Source organism: Temnothorax nylanderi, unplaced genomic scaffold (assembly GCF_030848795.1).
Source record: "Temnothorax nylanderi isolate EJ_2023f unplaced genomic scaffold, tnyl_v1.0 TNYL_tig1011_pilon, whole genome shotgun sequence".
NCBI lineage: Eukaryota > Metazoa > Arthropoda > Insecta > Hymenoptera > Formicidae > Temnothorax > Temnothorax nylanderi.
Window position 1 is genome coordinate 28,225 of NW_027250073.1, and position 17,555 is coordinate 45,779.

The window sequence follows — 17,555 nt, forward strand, 5'->3', positions numbered from 1 at the left end:
TCCGTCCTGCCTCGCACATAACCAAATTATACCGCGATATTAAACTCGTTCTCCTATTCTATACAACTTTCGGAAATTTCTGAGCAGAATTAATAGGCTGAACTTTTTGACGGTTAAGATCCTGAAGAATTTGATTCATTGTTTCATTTATCTCCATACATACTCATCTTTCACTGGTATTTCTGGATCTACGCGTGTGAGAAAGTGTTCTACGTGAATAACCACGGATCTAGAGAGATCTCTCAGTGTTTTTAGGTTTTCGAGCTTGCGTCACGTGAAGGAGGACCCCCGGGAACGTGGGGGTCCCTCACGTGCGTACTCGGTTTTGTGGTGCGTTCCGCCTCGTCCGGAACGAGGACGGAAGAGAAAGAGAACGGAGAGGATCGGCGGGCTCCGCCGCCGATTCGCTCCGTAGAGACTTTTCAGGGAAACGTGGGAGGAACTCCAGTCAAGAGAATCGCCGTGAGAAGCTTTTAATCTGCCGAGAGATTTGGACTTTCGCCAGCGGACAGCGTGACTCCGTGACTGTGTACGTGTGTACGTGGAGCGGCGACGCTCGCGCGGAAACGCGGCGCACACGGTGTATGTACGCGCCGACCGTGATTGCGCGAGGAGAATGTAATTAGTGACGGGACGTTGCCGTGTTGATCCTTCGTAGTGGTCGTCGCTCGGAACCGCCGCCGCACCGGCCTGTGCCCGTCGCCCGGAACGGTATCCCAGACTGTTTCCAAACGCCGTCCACGGACTGTGCCTGTGTCGGTTATCCCGCCTGAAGAAAGGGAATCTTCTCTAGAACGTTCACGCGTGATTGAGCTCGGCGCTTAAGTGGAGAGGTATGAATATACTTGGATCGAGGACGCGTTGCGTCGGACAAGAAAAACTGAGTCGCGCAAGAGTATCGTCTATATATTTAGGCTTACAATATTAGATTAAATTATAGGTTTAAATTTTTTGAAGCGAGTACAAAAATTCTACAATATTGCATCATAATGATATAGAAGTTAGGTTGAGAAGGGTGGGAATGAGAAAGATATAGTTAAAAATAAAAAGGAACTTGCGACGAGTTTAATAGTACAAAGAGATACTGTTGATTGAATTCGCGCTACGTTTTAAATGGATGAGGATTACACTTGTGTTTTATACATAGGAATATAAATAGACAAAAGAACATTATCCAATGGATGCCAAGGTTCTATAGTCTATAAATCAAGTCGAGGTGAGCAAACGAAAATTAGATCAAACGTGTCTTTCTGAATAAGCCAGTGAGATTGGTGCTGTTCTTAAGGATCAACAGTTTAAAGCTCGACATTCGTATCATAATATTAGCATTAGCTTTGAAGCCAACGCTATTCTACGATGACTTCGCAATAGTTCCACTTGGGTTCTTTTGTCTGGGAAGGGCCCATCTAAACAAGGCAAGAATCAAGGCAAGAATTCTTTTCCGTCGCAGGTAACGCGTCCTTGCGTTCTTTAAAAGACAACCTTACATGTGCCCGACGGCTTTTCATTGTGCCCAGAAGACACAAGGTGTCGAAGGAATCGCAAGGTGTAGACAAATTCCGATTTGCGCACTCGTGCCGATTTCACAAAACGAATTATTTCGGCAACGTTTTGGGGGTATTTATCGATCATGTTTTACTTGCGATCCGCGGTATCGCGGTACCTCGCGGCTTATTCCTCACGGGACGTTTTCGCTTGAGGAGTGCTTCAACGTTCATTTAAGAATGCCTCGGCTTTCAAGCTTGCTGATCAAGATAGATGATCCACTTTCGCGGTGCGTGCGATTCACAACGAGCGACGGCAAGTCGCCGATCGACGGATCGATCGATCGCTCGTATCGATTCGCCATGAGGCGTTTCTCATTGAATTAATGCCGAATTTTTGGCCGCCGTCATCAAAGCGGTCCTGATTGCTGAGCTCCGCGCGCGTATGGGCACCACAGTTGATTGGGATCATTGTAGGGGGCATTTTATGCACCGAGAGCATGCACCGCGGTTCCAACTTGAATACCGAATCAGGGAGGCCGAAGGAGAGGAACAGAGAAGGAGAGACAGGCGGAACGAGAGAATGAGAGGCGCGGGGTAGTGGGGCTTACCGGTTCCCGAGGCTGTGCACCGTAACAGTAGAAGGCTGCCCCCTTCCCTTCTCCTGCCTCTCTTCCTTGTTCCCCGTCCGTTTTAATAATCCTCGACCCCCTTAGAGCAACCCGAACAAGGATAGAACACAGCTGGTCCCCCTATTTGCCTCGTGCCCGGTGTTAAGGGGTACCGCCCCCTACCGCGCACTCGGTCTCGCTCGCTCCTGCTTGCCGCCGATAATCTCTCGCTCCTCCGCGCGCGCGCGCGTCCGACTTCTGCTTTCTCTGAATAATCGGAATTCTAAAGGAGCGTTCCGTGACGTCGCGCTTCGCCTCGGCTTCGCGGCGATTCCTTTTCTCGTCTCCCTCGACGATACTTGAAACGAAACGCGCGATTTCCGTGAGGTTTCTTCCCGGTTTTAACCGGCGAACGAAACGCCCACTGTTCTAGGCGTTATACCTCGCGATTTCGCCGATTCCTTTGTGCGCTCGCGCTCACGCTCCGAGACCGTTCTACGTCCCTTTTTCTCGTCTTTTGTTTCCTCCCTCCTACCAGACCACCACCGCTTGAGCGTGAAGTCACCCTGAAAGTCTGTCGTTTCAAGCGACGCGGGGCGGAGAAGAGGCTAGAGATTAAGGTAACTTCGGGCGTGCATCGACTATTCTTTCGCAGTTTGTGTGCGGGATGTATACTTTCTCGGAATAGCTAAGTGGTGTTCCTTCCCAGGTCGGAAGCATTGCAATGAATTCTCAAAAGTGTCAAGACCCTCCGCGCATACCGTATCCTGAAGTTTAGGCGGAAGACAAGGTTAGTCACGCAACAATGTCGAATTTCAATAGTCATTTCAAGCTTGTCTACTTCATTGTTGTTATTGAAGTGGCACGCCGCAATGGTTACCTAGTAATTGCAAATCCTACCACGAATTAACAAATTATTTATCATATAACGGGAATTTTTATCGCGTGGCACGAATGCTACATAAAATTCTTCTCCATTTAAAACTGTCTTTATTCGATATAAAATGCTAAGTCGGGAAAATTTAATATAATAGGAGAAAAGCGTAGCAAAGAGAGCACTAATCCTTCTGATCTTAAGCTAAATATTCTTTTGGAATTACTTTGTTCGATTCTCGTGGACTATCCAAGAAATATTTACATGTGAATCCACGAGTGATGAGGAAAGTCTCGAGTTCAGTTACAAGCGTAATCGCGACGGTCCGTTTCTCCGGGTTCTCTCAAGGACCGAGGTTCTGCGCAGACTTACACGATGCGCGTTGAATAATTCAGCGCTAATACTCGCAAAACTAAAGAAAAAGCAGATAACGAACGACCACATCATGCCGAACCTTCAAACTCGGGACTCAAAATTAGTTACGGTGTAAGATTTGCGACGTTAAAGCAATCTTTGGAATGTCGCTAGAGGAATCTGGGGTTTTAAAAAATGCACTTGTAAGTTGTAAGACAGAAAAGAAGGTCACAGGGTAGCTACAATAACTTCTTTACAGTTTAGGTCGTCTTTTCATTTTGTCGAACATCGCTCTTTTTCTCTGCATCGTGTCCAATCTTAGAAAATTCCGGTAGGCGCATAGATACGTCAGGCCTACCGCATGCCACCGTTCCGGTGTGGGCGCCCGCGTGTAGAAAAGACCTTCATGGCTTCAAATTGGCACGGGGACATGTACGAAACGATGAAGGCCCGACGACGGCGAACGCGATGACGCTGAACGACGATTCTGACGGAGAAAACCAGACGTCCCGCGGAGAGGACCGAAAAGGCGGTAGCTAGAAAAAGTAACGGAGAAGGGAGAAAGAGAGGGAGTATATCGCGACATGGGGTCCGGGTAGAGGAAAGAGGCGGCGGATATAGCGTGGAAAAAAGGAGACAAGCGTGCGCGCTTACGGAAGAGAGCATCGGCCGAGCATCGGCTCGAACGACGTGAGAGGTAGCGTGGCGCGGCTCGGTTCGGCTCGGCTCGGCTCGGCTTGGCGCGCGGCGGCTTGGCGCGGCGCGGCGCGGCGCGGCGCAGCGTGGCGGTCGGAGTAGCGGGACGATGGAGTCAGACCAGAGGGACTGAACGAGAGGTGTCCGCGCCGAGAGACGAGTCACGCTAGAGCGACGAGGATGACGGAGAGGCATAGAGAGCCCGACCGACGAACGGAGAGACGGATAGCGGGGTAGAGTCGGGCTAGTGCGGGCGCCCGAGCGAGACCGAGCCGTGCCGAGCCGAGGGCAGGCAGGCAGGCAGAGCCGTTGGCGTAGTAACGCGCCGAGACTCGTATAGACGAGCCTGCTTGCTGCTTGCCTGCCTCTGCCTGCCTGCCTGCCTTGCTCATTGCCCTTCCTCCCCCGACATCCCGCACCCGACCGACCGACCGACCGTTTGTCCGACAGCCCGACTCCGACTCTATCCGTGTGAATGCGCGTCTGTGTTCGCCGCGCCTCTCCGTGCGGTGCCTCTGTCGGTGGCGACTACACGCGAGCGCCCCGGCCTTCGGCGTGTGTGCGCCGCGCGCACGTCCGTGTGCGCGCGTGTGTTAGATGGGGGTCCCGGCCCGGCTCGGCGCTCTCGGCCCGTCCCGTACCGTTCCGTGGAGTATCGCGCCGCGCCGCGCCGCTCGCCACCCGCTATCCACAGCAGTTTCAGCCAGCCCGCCCGCCCGACTGACTGCCAGTGTCCCACCGCACGCCGAACCGTTTGCACTCAGAAGCGATCAGGGAGCCCTTCTCTGCCTCCCTACCCTCTGCCACCCCGCTCGTACGCTCTCTCGTCGGCTCTCCATCGGCACCCCACTTCGCCCTTCTTCGTCACCCACGGTCGCTCTCCCTCGTTTCCCTCGCTGCCGCTCCGATTCTGTCTCCCTTTTTCTCTAGCTTTACACACTCTCACACACACACACGCGCGCGCGCGCGCAAGTAGTCCTCTCTTTCCCTCTTGAAATTTTCTCCCTCTCCGTCCGTAGCGCGCGGCGTTTCTTTGCATCCCACTCTGTCCCGACGAAACCTCTCCTCGCCCTCCTCTGCCAGTCGAGTTACACTCGGCGAACGCACGAGCACCGGCTATCGCTCTCTCTCCGTCTCCCATCTCCGTCGGCTCGTTCTCCATCTCGTTTTTCACCCTCTCGCGTCCCGTTATATCTATCCCTCTCTCACCGACGTGTTTAGTCTCCCGCCTGGTCCCTCCTTCACGCCACTCTACGCTCCCTCCACGTTCCGCTCGCGACTCGGCCGTCCTCGTCTCGCTACCACAGCCAGCTGTCCTGCCTCTCTGTTTTCGACTCCTCTCTCGTCTGTCGGTCCCGCTTCTCCCTCTCGCTCTCGGGAGTAACGCCGGTGTGTACTCCCGCTGTCACCTGATCGCGGGACGCTTTTCGCGGGTGAGATACCGCTCGGCCACCGAGTCAACCCAGTCTGCCGGCGTTCGCTCTTGCTCCGATTCTTCCTTTTCGCTGTTTCCTTCTCTCTCTCTCTCTCTCTTTCCCCCTCTCTGTTTTTCTCACTTATTCTGTCCGTCTGTCCTCATTCTGTCTCTCTCTTTCTCTCGCTCGCTCTGTCTTTTACTCCTCCTCCCTCCCCACCCCCGCGTAGCCTTCCTCTACTCTTCCACCGCCGCTCTTCCTCCTGCTGGCCGTCGCCGTCGTGGTCTTCCTTTACTCGCCTCGTTGCCGCGCGACGTCAACATCGTCAGGCTAGTGGTTACCCGGTGGAAGACGAGAGCCGAGAAAAAAAGGAAAGCGAAGCACAGAAGAAGTGGCCACCACCGAGCGTCCGACGGCGCTCGTCCACGCGAGACCGGGTTGCGAGAACGGTCTCGCGCCTCTTCTTCCTCCTTTCACGGATCTTCGCCGGCACATCGGAGTCGTCCGGGGAGAGAGACAGAGAGAGAGAGAGAAATAGAGAGGGAGGTGACACTTTCGGACAGACACGCGGCACGGATCTCGCACACTCGGTGGACGCGCGCGGTGGACACGAAAGAAGCCCCGCGTTACGTTGCGGATCGGTGACAGTGCCAAGAGAGAGATCTCGTTTTTTTTCCCTCTCTTTTTCCGATCTCCATCCGGACTCTTTGTCCCGAAAGCGACTTCGTGAGCGGAGCGCGGATCTCACGCCGGTCGTTGCCAGTGCATGAGCGATCATGCGTGTGATCTCGATGTGACAGTGTGAAGACGACGATTTTCAAGTGAGTTTCGATCATTACTTTATGATTGTCAAGCTGTTCGCGCGATTTTCTGCGTTTTCTCGCAAATGTTTCAAATGTTGCTCCGTCGTTTGCGCGCGACATTTCGTCCGCCGGAAATTATTGTTTAATATTGGTGAACGAAACGTTGTCAACGAAAGAATTCTCGCGGAATTCACTCGTGATATACAAACGTGATCAGTGGAAGATCTGTTGGAAAATGTAAAACATGGTTTTTGCTCTTGTGTGTCGATCATCCGTCCGGCTGTCGCGATTGTCGGCGTTTAATCCCCTTCTTATAGTGAATGAGTGATACACGATTTTTTAGTTCACATCAATCGGCATTTTCATTTATCCATCAAACGATCCACAGTGACAAACTCTAACAACAAAATTGTTCGCGAAACTATTCCAAAGTAGTACGGTTTTGCGATATACCGTATAGACAAGTGCTATAAAGTAATCGATTTCTCATGCATATTCCGCGTTATCGTCGCATAAAATTCCGAAATAAAATTGATACCGAGAAAAATTCCGCGAACGCAGCAACTTCTTTGCCAAAGAAAACCGTCGATCATACGTTCTGTTTCTAATTTCCGCGCGTCATATTCTCTCTGGCTCGATCATATCGCGATTTATACATTTAGATTCGCGCGCTGAAAAATCTCTTTGTGACCGGAAAAGGTTGACGCTTCTCGACGACAATCGATCGATCGGCGCGAACGACGGTGGATCGAGAAGACCAAATTCGTATTTTCCGAGTGGACTACGTTTCGTTTGTTTCCTTTGTCCCTCCCTTTTCCTCTCGCGGAACGGAGAGGCAGCTCTCACGTCGAGGAGGGAACGACGAAGGAGAGACAGCGGCGTTCGTCCGCTCCGTTCCGGTGCCCGTTGCGGGCCGGTCGCCACACCCGCCCGTTTGGGAATTCAACTTACTGCCACTCCGGGACTCGAGCGAGGAGAGCGTTCGACGGTTTCTCCGACGGGATCTAACGGGCCGCCGCGCCGTTTCGCGAATGGCGCGCCAGTTTCGCGGTGAATGTAATCGGTCGATCCTTCAGGCGGGGTGGTTCTTCTGACAAAAGTTTAACTTTTCCAACCGGATGTGATTTGATTTGGCGGAGAGAATCGTCAGAGCGGTGAGAATACGTCGAGACGTTTGGCGGAGTGTTGTTTTGTCGCGTCTAAGCGCATTACCTCGTCGTGAAATGCCGAGAAAAGTCTCGTTATCGGTTTTCGAAGTGTTATGAGAATGCCGCCCTTTCGATCGCACGCGATTGTTGCGTTTAACGTGGTTCTTTTCACCGGCGGTTTAATTCGACGTAGGCGGACGATGTGGAAAACACGCACACGGGGGGGTCGGATTGAAAATCCGAAGCGCTCGTTTGCGGTGCCTCTGTAACGTGTCATTATCGGCGATAGTGCGTCCTGATCCCGCATACGCGGCTCTTTTCTAAAGAGTTTGTTAATGCGTGGCATTTCGCCGCATTATTCGACGCTTCTGTGCGTTAGATGGGAACGTCATTTCTTGCGATAAAACCGCTTTAGCGATAAACTCTCGTTAACGATCAATCCTGCACAGTACATTCGATGGACGCGGCAACATTTAAAGATCGAAACATTTAAGATTTTTGCAGGTTTGTTTTTAACTATTGTTTTTAACTGCGGAGCACGCTATTTATTAAAAAATGATTAGATTCGAAATCACAAGGTCGGAGAAATTAAACATCAAAGAACGTACGCGCCGTACTTGTGCAATTAGTCGCGAAGATACATTACCCCTTGTCTATAATCCTTAGGCAGTGACCCGATTGGATGTAAAGCAACTAATCAAACTATCTCACGGTATAGTCTCGATAGTCTGATGGATGATCGATAAAAGTAGTTAAGGACGGATATAGCTTCTCACATAGCTCTTACGGCGAACGAGATTGCAACACGACCAGGATACTTGCGCAGATTCGCTTGCATCTCGTGATCCCGTTACGTTGATCCTTCAACGCTTGAAAATAAAACTCGTCGCGTTTTTATACGAAAGGATTTTCGGCGAGTCCCGCGCGATTACATCTACAGGCGACATTTACCGTGGGTCGGGCTATTTTTGCGGGATTTTGTACTCTTCGCGCTAATTATGCGTCTGTTATAATCTTGTCCTCGTGAACGTTCACCTGAAGTTTTACGTAAACTGACCGCGCGTCGAAAACACGTGTCTGTATATTGATCGTAAATTGCCTCGCCTATCATCGCTTCGACTCCTTCAGCTCTATCGACTTGCGCGAAATCGTCAGGATTGACACACTTCCGATCGCAATTGCGAAACATTCGCGACCAGATTTTCGCTCGAAATTCGAAACCGCGTCGTGAATTCGGCAATTGGCGAATTCTCATTTATATACCTACTCTCATTTTAATACTGCGGAGTAAACAACTCGTTTTACGATGGTAGAAAGTCTCAACTAGTCGACTCGGTAAGCTAATAAACGCGAGTGTCGTTCCAGCTGGCGAATATCTTCATCTTTTTTAGTTTCATCGTCTGAGAGATAAAAATTTTTTTCAAGAGGCAATTGCGCGTGCTCCTAACTTGAGTCTCTTTTTTTAACGAGAAAAGAAATGACGTTTCTTCTTCGCTCAAGTGTCGCCGTTTGTCGTGAGTGACATTTGGCGCGAGGCTCAAACGTGTTTCTTGATATCGCTTGCTACTTCGAATAAATTAAGTAGAATAACTTGTTTTCTCTTTCTCAAAATGCACATGATATTCGTAATATAGATCGCCAAATTGCGAGAATATACTGCGCACTTTGAGAGACGAAATGAAGATCATATGATCATAGATTGGCTTCTTTCCGAGTTATAAACGTCTTTCATCTACGTCAGAGTTTTGTAAGAATATCTGATAAACTTAGATATGTGAATACTATTTTTTCGTATTATAGACCATATCCGACGTGATATGATGAATTAATTTTATATTACAACACGTTACAGAGAAAATTCGTACATCGAAGCAAGTTCATAAACTCATAAATCTATATTTGAGTTATGAAATGTTGGTATGTGAAACGCGTATCTCGATGAAAGAAACATTTCTAACACTTCTTTAAAAAAAAATGAAAAAGGAAACAATATTTAATTTAAATGAAACTTCTTTGAAATTTTAGACATATTTTTCTGCGGCGGACAAAGGATGTTTCGTTAGATTCATGATTGTCCGATTTTTTCTCATTCAAAGTTTAGTACCTTATTTCAGAAATACTCCGTGTATCGTGTGTGTACTTTTACTCGCGATAACAAAGAAAAAAAAAGTTCAGAATATTCGGTTCTCTCCGGTTGAAATAACAGCCGCGAATTTGCCGATCAGTAGCCGCCGTTACGAAACCGATCGGCGGGTGGGACAAGGACGAAGGGGTGGAGAAGGGGGTGGAGCGGGAGGACGGTGGTGTCCTGCGCGGGAAACGGATAACCGAAACTGTCGCGTATGCACGCATACAACGGGTGGGCGTACGTGGTAATACAGTGGCCATGCGAGCTTGATTACACATTGCGATCACGAGTGTCCCACGAGCGGGCGGACATAAGGCCTTTTGTCGCACTATAGCCTACGGGCAGGAAGCACGTAGCGTGACACCCGGCCGCTCGGTGTGCGAGTGGCACCCACATTATACGCCGAGTAATATGTACACGAATGGGGAGAGAGGGAGAGGGAGAGGGAGAGAGAGAAGGAAAGAGACACAGAAAGCGAGCGAGAGAGAAAGAGAGGACGATATGTACAGAGAGAAGAAGAGAGATGGAGCGACGCGGTAAAGGGGGTCGAAGGGGGAGAATCGGCGGGGACGGCAGGGGACGTGCTATAATACTCGGTGGTGGTCCCATGCCACTACGTGACTTGTGTGCGGCTCTAAGCCGAGACATATCGCCGTCCCGGGGCCCCGTTTCTGCCACCTAAAGGAGCGCGCGGATATATCGCGCACCGAGGCCATTATACCGGCTACCGTGCCGGACGGGGACGGTTCGATCGGTCTTATTGAATTTGCTCTCCTTCTCCGCCCCCCCCCCCCCGGCACTCGCTCGGGACTTTGTCGGGGTTTGTCTCCCGATTGTTCGCCGCGAGTTATCTAAGCGTAGTCCGCCGCTAACCTAATCGGGTCACCCACTCACGAATGCAGGCTCTCGCAGCTTTTTTCACCTTGTCGGGTTTCCGTCCGAAGCGAGCGTTTGCGCGCTACTGCGTTCAACGAAATCGGAATGCGACGAGGTAACTTAATTTTCGACTTCGTGCTTTAGACGCTTATTAAGTTTCCCTCGACACGTTAAAATTTTGCGTTCCGAGAGAAGGCCGGCCGTTCAAGATCCTAGAGTCGCTCTCACGAAGACTTAATCTCAAATTCTATCCCAAACAAGCTTGCATGTAATACAGCTTGATGAGGCTTTGATAATTGCTGGATGAATATTTCTGCAAATTATCGATTTCATTAAAAATCGAGTTGCCATCCGATTATCGCTTTTTCAAATTGTTGATATCTATTGTTATTTACAGATCATGCACGCAGATATTTAACACTATTTTTTTCGACTCCATTTACCCGGGAATGGTCACCTGGGGTGATATTTATACCCATGTAAAAAAAAAATGCTTGGAAGCTCACATCCAGTTTTAATGTGCTTCTCTCATTTTTTAAACATTTTTTTGGTTTCTCTTTATTTTTTCAAAAAATATTGAGTAAATCCACGTACATATTGTTTTCAAATACTAATAAATTATAGAACAATGAAATATATGCAATATATAATTAATAACAATGATTTTAATTGAGGTATAAAAATCACCCCAGCTGACTGTTCCCACGTTAAATATGATATTTTTCATTATATGTCACATCATAATTGAAGAAAACATTTTCATATCTTAATACCTACCTTCTAAAAATATATATAACCTGCAGCACAAATAATCCGCCATACTATTTTATCTTTGGTCTCTCTCCATTGATTCTATCTACGAGCTCGCGGTCCGGCGCGGCGGCGTGGATTAAATGCAACTGTGGTAGTTAATAACTGCTTAATCGAGCCGTTAATTAAGGCGCTCCGGGATCACGGCTCTCGAAATAAACCTTTTCGCACGTTCGCGCGATCGTATCTCCGCGACAGGACAATGTCGGTTATCTGGCGATGATATCACCGTGACTTTTCGACCGTATCCAGCCTTCCATTTCGCCTCTCTCCCTCTTTGGCTCACTGTCAATTGAAGGAAATCGCGTACATCGCGACCCGGCCATTATGCCAGCCACCGCGCTAGACGCTTCGATCGGCCTCATTGAATTAGTTTCCGCCAGCGGGCTTGTTTCTCGATTGTCTGGCGTAAACCGCAGAGGTTTGCCATTTTACTCGGGAACCCAGTCGCTCGGTCGGGTCGACCAGTCGGCTCGCTGATTGACATTCCCGAGGGCGATAATCGCGAAAATAAGAAATCCGTCCCAATGCCAGTTCATCGCGTGACTCTCCTGCCGGGGCATATCGAACGATCCAAGCTGGAGTATTTATTAGGGATATATCTCGGTCTGCATCATTGACATTAGAATAACCAGTCTTTATTATGGACATCTCTTTGTGTTTTATCAGTTTTATGTTGACTTTCAGCGATATTCAGCGATTTTCTTTGTAATAAAAAAATATCGATGATATTTAATAATTATATATAAATCCATTTAAACAATTATTGCGTATGTAAAAGATAGATTAATCGTTCTTTTTTTTTATACATTTTATTTCTTATATAGTCTCTGATTACAAATCACAGTCGATTTTATTGATTAGTCAAAAAATAACACTGATCGTCGATTATTTTATAAGCTATTTTTACATAGACAAGGTATGAAATAGGATTCGCTATCTTGTTTCTCCCGCAGCTTTAAGATATCCCACGTCTATCCCGGCTCAAGTCGTTCTCATTGAATGTCTCCCGCGATTTTCAACAATTTGCGCATTAGCATAGCCCAAAGTTGCATCGATGGAATTGGCTGTCTCCGAGAGATTTCATTTTGATATCCTTTCGCCACGGCGCGGGACGACTCGCCGGCCGGTATTTCGAGGATTATCCTGATATTCTGTGACCCAAGGGGGCTTTAAGTGTCGCCCTCGGGCCGTTAGCGAACTACCCAAGGTGGACAGACAGTCCGATCGAGCTTATTGAATTAGCTCCCGCTCTTAGGTACGCGCCGCGATTGCGGATTGTACCGCTCGACCGCGTTTATCCGCACACTGTGTACGTGATCTTCGATACACTTGCGGTGATTCCGAACACACATCCCACCTCGCTACACAAATTTACATTCGGCATATGAATATAGACGAATCGTCACAGTTTTATCTCGGGGTCTCGATCCTAGATAGAACCAGCGAGAGATAAAACGTTCGCCGGAGGGCGTGACATCGAGGGTGCCCGATGCGTAATCTAGGGGTGAGAACCGTGCGAAGGGGTGGCTTCATTTTTAGGTCGTTATATCTCATTATTTTCCGGCCCCACCGCCACCGGTTTTCGCTGCAGGAGGTTGAGAGCAATAGCCGTTCGGTCCTGCATCGGGATATTTTTTTTCTTTTCGAACGACACACGGTGGTGGTACACAATATTTTAGCCCGATATCGGTCATGCAGATACGCGCGACACAAAAATGGCCCACGCGCGAAAGGAAGGTCGCGGCGGCTAACCGGTTTCCCCATGTTTAGTACATCGTGTAAGCTGCTGGCTAATTGTGCCAGCGTCGTTGCCTATCCTTAATGCCGCTCTTGCGAAAAGTCCCCATTTCTTCATATGCGGTTAGAGTTGAAACGTGATATCCGCGAAGAAGCGCGAGGCTTCTACCTCAGGCGCGAATGATGTACACAAGCGAGAGTAATTGATCCTTCCCTTCCGAGAAAGGTTCTCTTCGCATCGTTTATAACTTTGTAATAACAATATCTCAGTTGTGCTCTTGAAAATTAAAAAAAAGTACGTATGTGAACCGTTTATCTTAAAAGAGAGCGGCGGGTTTGCAAACGAAATGGATCTAAGCGAGCTAAAAATGTAAAACAACCCTACTCATTCCAGCGAGATTTCTTGCTTGCGTAGCTTTCGAAATAAACGACCGCGCTCGCTGGGTGTTAACGGGTCTACGATCCCCCATGTACAAGCTCGGAAGGAGGCGAGAGTGATCGAATCGCTTAAAACGGAGAGTTTTATTCACAGTGAGAGTTTCACGCGCGCGAGCGAGACGCCACGCCGCGCGTCTATTATCGGACAGAAGGTGGAACTGGTTAGTGGAAGGCGACGGCAGTCAATTTCCCGAGTGAATTTCTGCCGCGTATTATATCCCCGAGCAGCTATAATCTACCTCTCCCACTGGCGATAGTCTCCAGCTACTCCAGCTAGTAGTCCATTAGCGGCGCCCTTCGCGCTTTAAACGTTTCCGCCGCTTAATTGCGCATAGCTAATTTTCCTCGTCACATTTCGTCCCTCTTTTGTTTTCAGGGGCGCAGCATCACCTTGCCGTCGTTATCGCCGTTCCTGAAGGAGAGAAACGCCGAGAGGGGTTTCTTGGACGATACTCGCGCGGACCATCGCTGGCCGCGAGTGACTCATTGAATCTCGTACGAACATCTCGCGGTGTTACGAGTGATCGTGAATGATCTCTGTGGTGTGATCTTGGTGGTGTGCCCCGAAGTGTGCTGGTCCAGTGTCGATGTGCCGGTCGCAGGATAACGGTGAGCAGAACCCCGACACCTAAAACACGCACAACATGGCTAGCGCGACGACGATGGGCCTGCGTCGCAGAGCGCCGGTGAACAACTCGCCGACTCCTTCAAGCCAATCACTGTCCACGAGCGCGTCGTCGTCGAGCAAGCGTTCGAGAAGCGAGAACAACAACAGCCCGTCCCACGGCAATCTGAACTCGATGAACGGCGGCACTCGTGACGAGCCACCGACGAAGAAGTCCCGCGGGACTTCGACGAGCGGAGGGAAAGGCGGTAGCGCCTCCTGCCCCGCCTCCTCAGCATCGTCCTCCGTCTCGACGAACACGAGTATCTCAACCGACAGCCAGATCTCGAAGAGTCGCGGCACTTCCGTCTCGAGATCGGCTACTCAGACCAAATCGTCGTCCACTTCGACGGCTACCAGCACGGCCGCCTCCTCGTCGACGAGCAATATATCGAACAGCTCCGTGCTCTCGAACAGCTGGCCGACCACGTCGAACATGTCAGACGTGCCGTCGTACGCTTCCGTGACCGGGCTGGGCTTGACGGGCGGACAAACGGCCAGCCTGTGCGCCGGAAGCCTCGGCATGCCACCTACGCCGATTCCACCCTACATGTCGACCTCCATGGCGACCTTCGTCGGCAACGCCACGAACCTCAGCAAGAGCTCGTCCGTTTCGTACCTCGACATCTCCAACATGACCGGTGGTTCGTTGACCGCTTCCGGCGCCGCGAGCTCGTTAAACGGCGGATACACGGCGAGCGGTACCGCCAAGGTGGACACGAAGGGCGGAATGACAATGTCGTATTCGGGAATGTCATCACCGAATGTGAACGGCGGCCCGTACGGCGTGCAAAAGGCACAAGGCCCGAAGGGGGTCGACGGGGCCGCCGCGTCGCCGAGGAAATTTCAAAACGACGCCATGTTCAACGCTTATCAGCCGTGGGTGATCAAGACGTACGGCGATCTCGCCAAGACCAAGACGATCACCATCAAGAAGTACGCCCGTATCTTGAGGACTTTGCGGGGCGAGGAAGTGAACAGCGCCGAGAACAGCAAGTTCCGCTTCTGGGTCAAGAGCAAAGGTTTTCACATTGGCCAGCCGGAAGGCTACGACGCGAAAGCGGCCGACAGGATTATCGGGCGTCACGCTGTCACGAGTCCGGGTCTGGATCCGCCGCTCTACGTGCCCACGCAGCCGCCGCACAACAAGGTGAGTACGTCCAAGCGGATTAGCCTGGCCTCCTGTAAGCGCGAGAGACGCGTCCCTCAGGTAAAACCCACGAGGGACCGAAAGGATTAAGTTAGCGGGCGTTTGCGGGAGGCATCGAGATATAATCTCTCATCTCGATCGAGTCGGCGCGACTTAACCGATAAACGAAGCGCGACCAATAAGCTCCACGTCGGAATGCGTCGCGGTGGCATTTCTCGCTTTTGTCGAGCTTATTTAGCTTGAAATATAGGGACGCGGATGAAATTAAACAGATTTTTCACGCCTCTCAGATTTTTACTTTTACCGTAGCGTCTGTACCGGAGGCAAGATTGACACATTAATGCGTCAAACGTTCTTCCGATATTTCTTATACTTTCCAAGCGATATTCTCAAAGAAGACGATCAGAAAAGGTACGGTTATAATAATTTTACTGTACCACGCGCTAACCGTATACGCGGAGAACGGTATAATAACGTCGCGACGAAACTGTCCGATATACAGCCCGTAAATTCTACTTTCTTATCCTTATTCCTGGAAAATTGACTTTCGAGCTTCTATATCCACGCAGATTGGTCGTTTTGCACGCGGCGACCCACTGTGCAGAGGAGAACTTACCGCGGCGGCCCACTGAAACGCGGGGTTTATTGGTCGGCGGGATTTATCTCCATGGCGAGTGGAAAAACCGCGAGAGATCTCGGGCGCGGCACGCTTGAGGAGTAACAGAGAAAAAGGGAGGGAAAAAGTGAGAAAGAGAGGGAAAGAGATCTCGTCGTGTGCAGATAAGGCGGTCGCTTAATTGCGTCTAATTATGTATATACGCGCGTGCAACGGTGCGGCCAGTGGCCGACGCCGCCGCCGCCGCCGCCGCCGCCGCCGCCGCCGCCTCATCCGTCGACGCTCTCCGTCGGTGCAACGGCGCTTCGATCCAGTTTCCGGAGCTTTGCCAAGCCCGGAGTGAGAGAGATAGAAAGGGAGAGAATGAGAGAGATAGAGAGGGACCGTTTGCACGGCGTCGTTCGCCTCTTCGGTCGGTAACACTTCCGCGATTTTCTATCCGCGTCTTCTCGCCACGGAATTCGACAAAACGAAACCCACGAGTCTTTTTCTCTCTCTCTCTCTCTCTCTCTCTCTCTCTCTCCTCTCTCTCTCTCTCTCTCTCTCTCTCTCTCTCTCTCTCTCTCTCTCTCTCTCTCTCTCTCCTCTCTCTCTCTCTCTCTCTCTCTCTCTCTCTCTCTCTCTCCCTCTCTCTCTCTCTCTCTCTCTCTCTCTCTCTTCTCTCACTTTCGTTTCGTTCTCAGGCTTCCTCGTATACGTCTGATACGCTACTTTAAGGCCGTCCGATAACGTGCTAAATTACTCACGGCGAATTCGATTGGATGCACTAGGCGCGCTCCGCAGCAGAATAAAGCCTGTCGTACGCTATAATATATCTGGGTTTAAAAGCGCGATGGCAAACACCTGGATTAACGAAACGCCGAGCGTGTATTCTCTCAAACAATGCGACAGATTGCACTCTCGTGGTCCGACTCGCTTATGTACCGTGCCTTTACGTCGATTTGTGTACGACAGCCTTTAACGTGCGCCAGTGCGCACTACCGCATCCAACCGAATTCGCTATTACACAGCACCACGTCATCGTGCACACCCTATCGAGCCTGCGCTAGATATATTCCGGGGAATATCCTGCGATTTACTCGCGCCGGAATGTCTTGATTAAACTGGTCATGAGGTTACAGATAACCTCGGTAAACGGAGCGATAATCTAATCTGCAAAATTGATTTATATTTTCGGTGGATGAAATTGACGGATTTGGATACGGCCGACGTTTTCAAAATGCTCGCTGAACGAAAACTTATCGCTATAATTTTATCCCTATATCCTTATATTGTTGAGAAATGCTCGTGTCGCGAGCGCTCGCTCTCCCGTCACTATCGTTTCTTCTATCAGAGCTACGATGCCGTTATCATTCGTATATCTGTGAGAGGTGTAGAACAGTGAGACGCTCTCTCGCAGCGTATACTTTTTCCCCGTTGCTCAATTACATTTCACTCTATCGCGAGAGAGGCGAACGCTTTCTACACAGTACTATCTAACGTAGCGTACGTCACGTAACTCGACCACCAATCTCACAAAAATCAGATATCGCGCCTCAAGTTCCTTCAATTCACCAGCGAGAGCACAGCCTTACTTTACTCGGTGTTTCCACATCGATAAATCGCCGAATCGGCGAATTTCATTCGTCGAAACGCAGTCAAAGTTCGCTCGACTGTTCGCCGAGCATTTTGTCGTAGAGTTTGGGAAACCGCGATATGAGCTACGATCATTATTAAACTCAGAGATGTCGTCTACATTTTTAATCCCT

At 50.0% G+C, this 17,555-nt stretch overlaps 1 protein-coding gene across 1 annotated transcript; it reads left to right on the forward strand.

Annotated features, from left to right (window-relative positions):
- Nucleotides 1-4,361: 4,361 nt before the first annotated feature.
- Nucleotides 4,362-16,279, forward strand: LOC139786340 (uncharacterized). The gene is made up of 2 exons (XM_071725509.1): nucleotides 4,362-6,255; nucleotides 13,754-16,279. Exon 2 carries the CDS (start codon nucleotides 14,022-14,024, stop codon nucleotides 15,279-15,281), a length of 1,260 nt encoding a protein of 419 aa, XP_071581610.1. The 5' UTR covers nucleotides 4,362-6,255; nucleotides 13,754-14,021; the 3' UTR covers nucleotides 15,282-16,279.
- The last annotated feature ends 1,276 nt before the right edge of the window (nucleotides 16,280-17,555 follow it).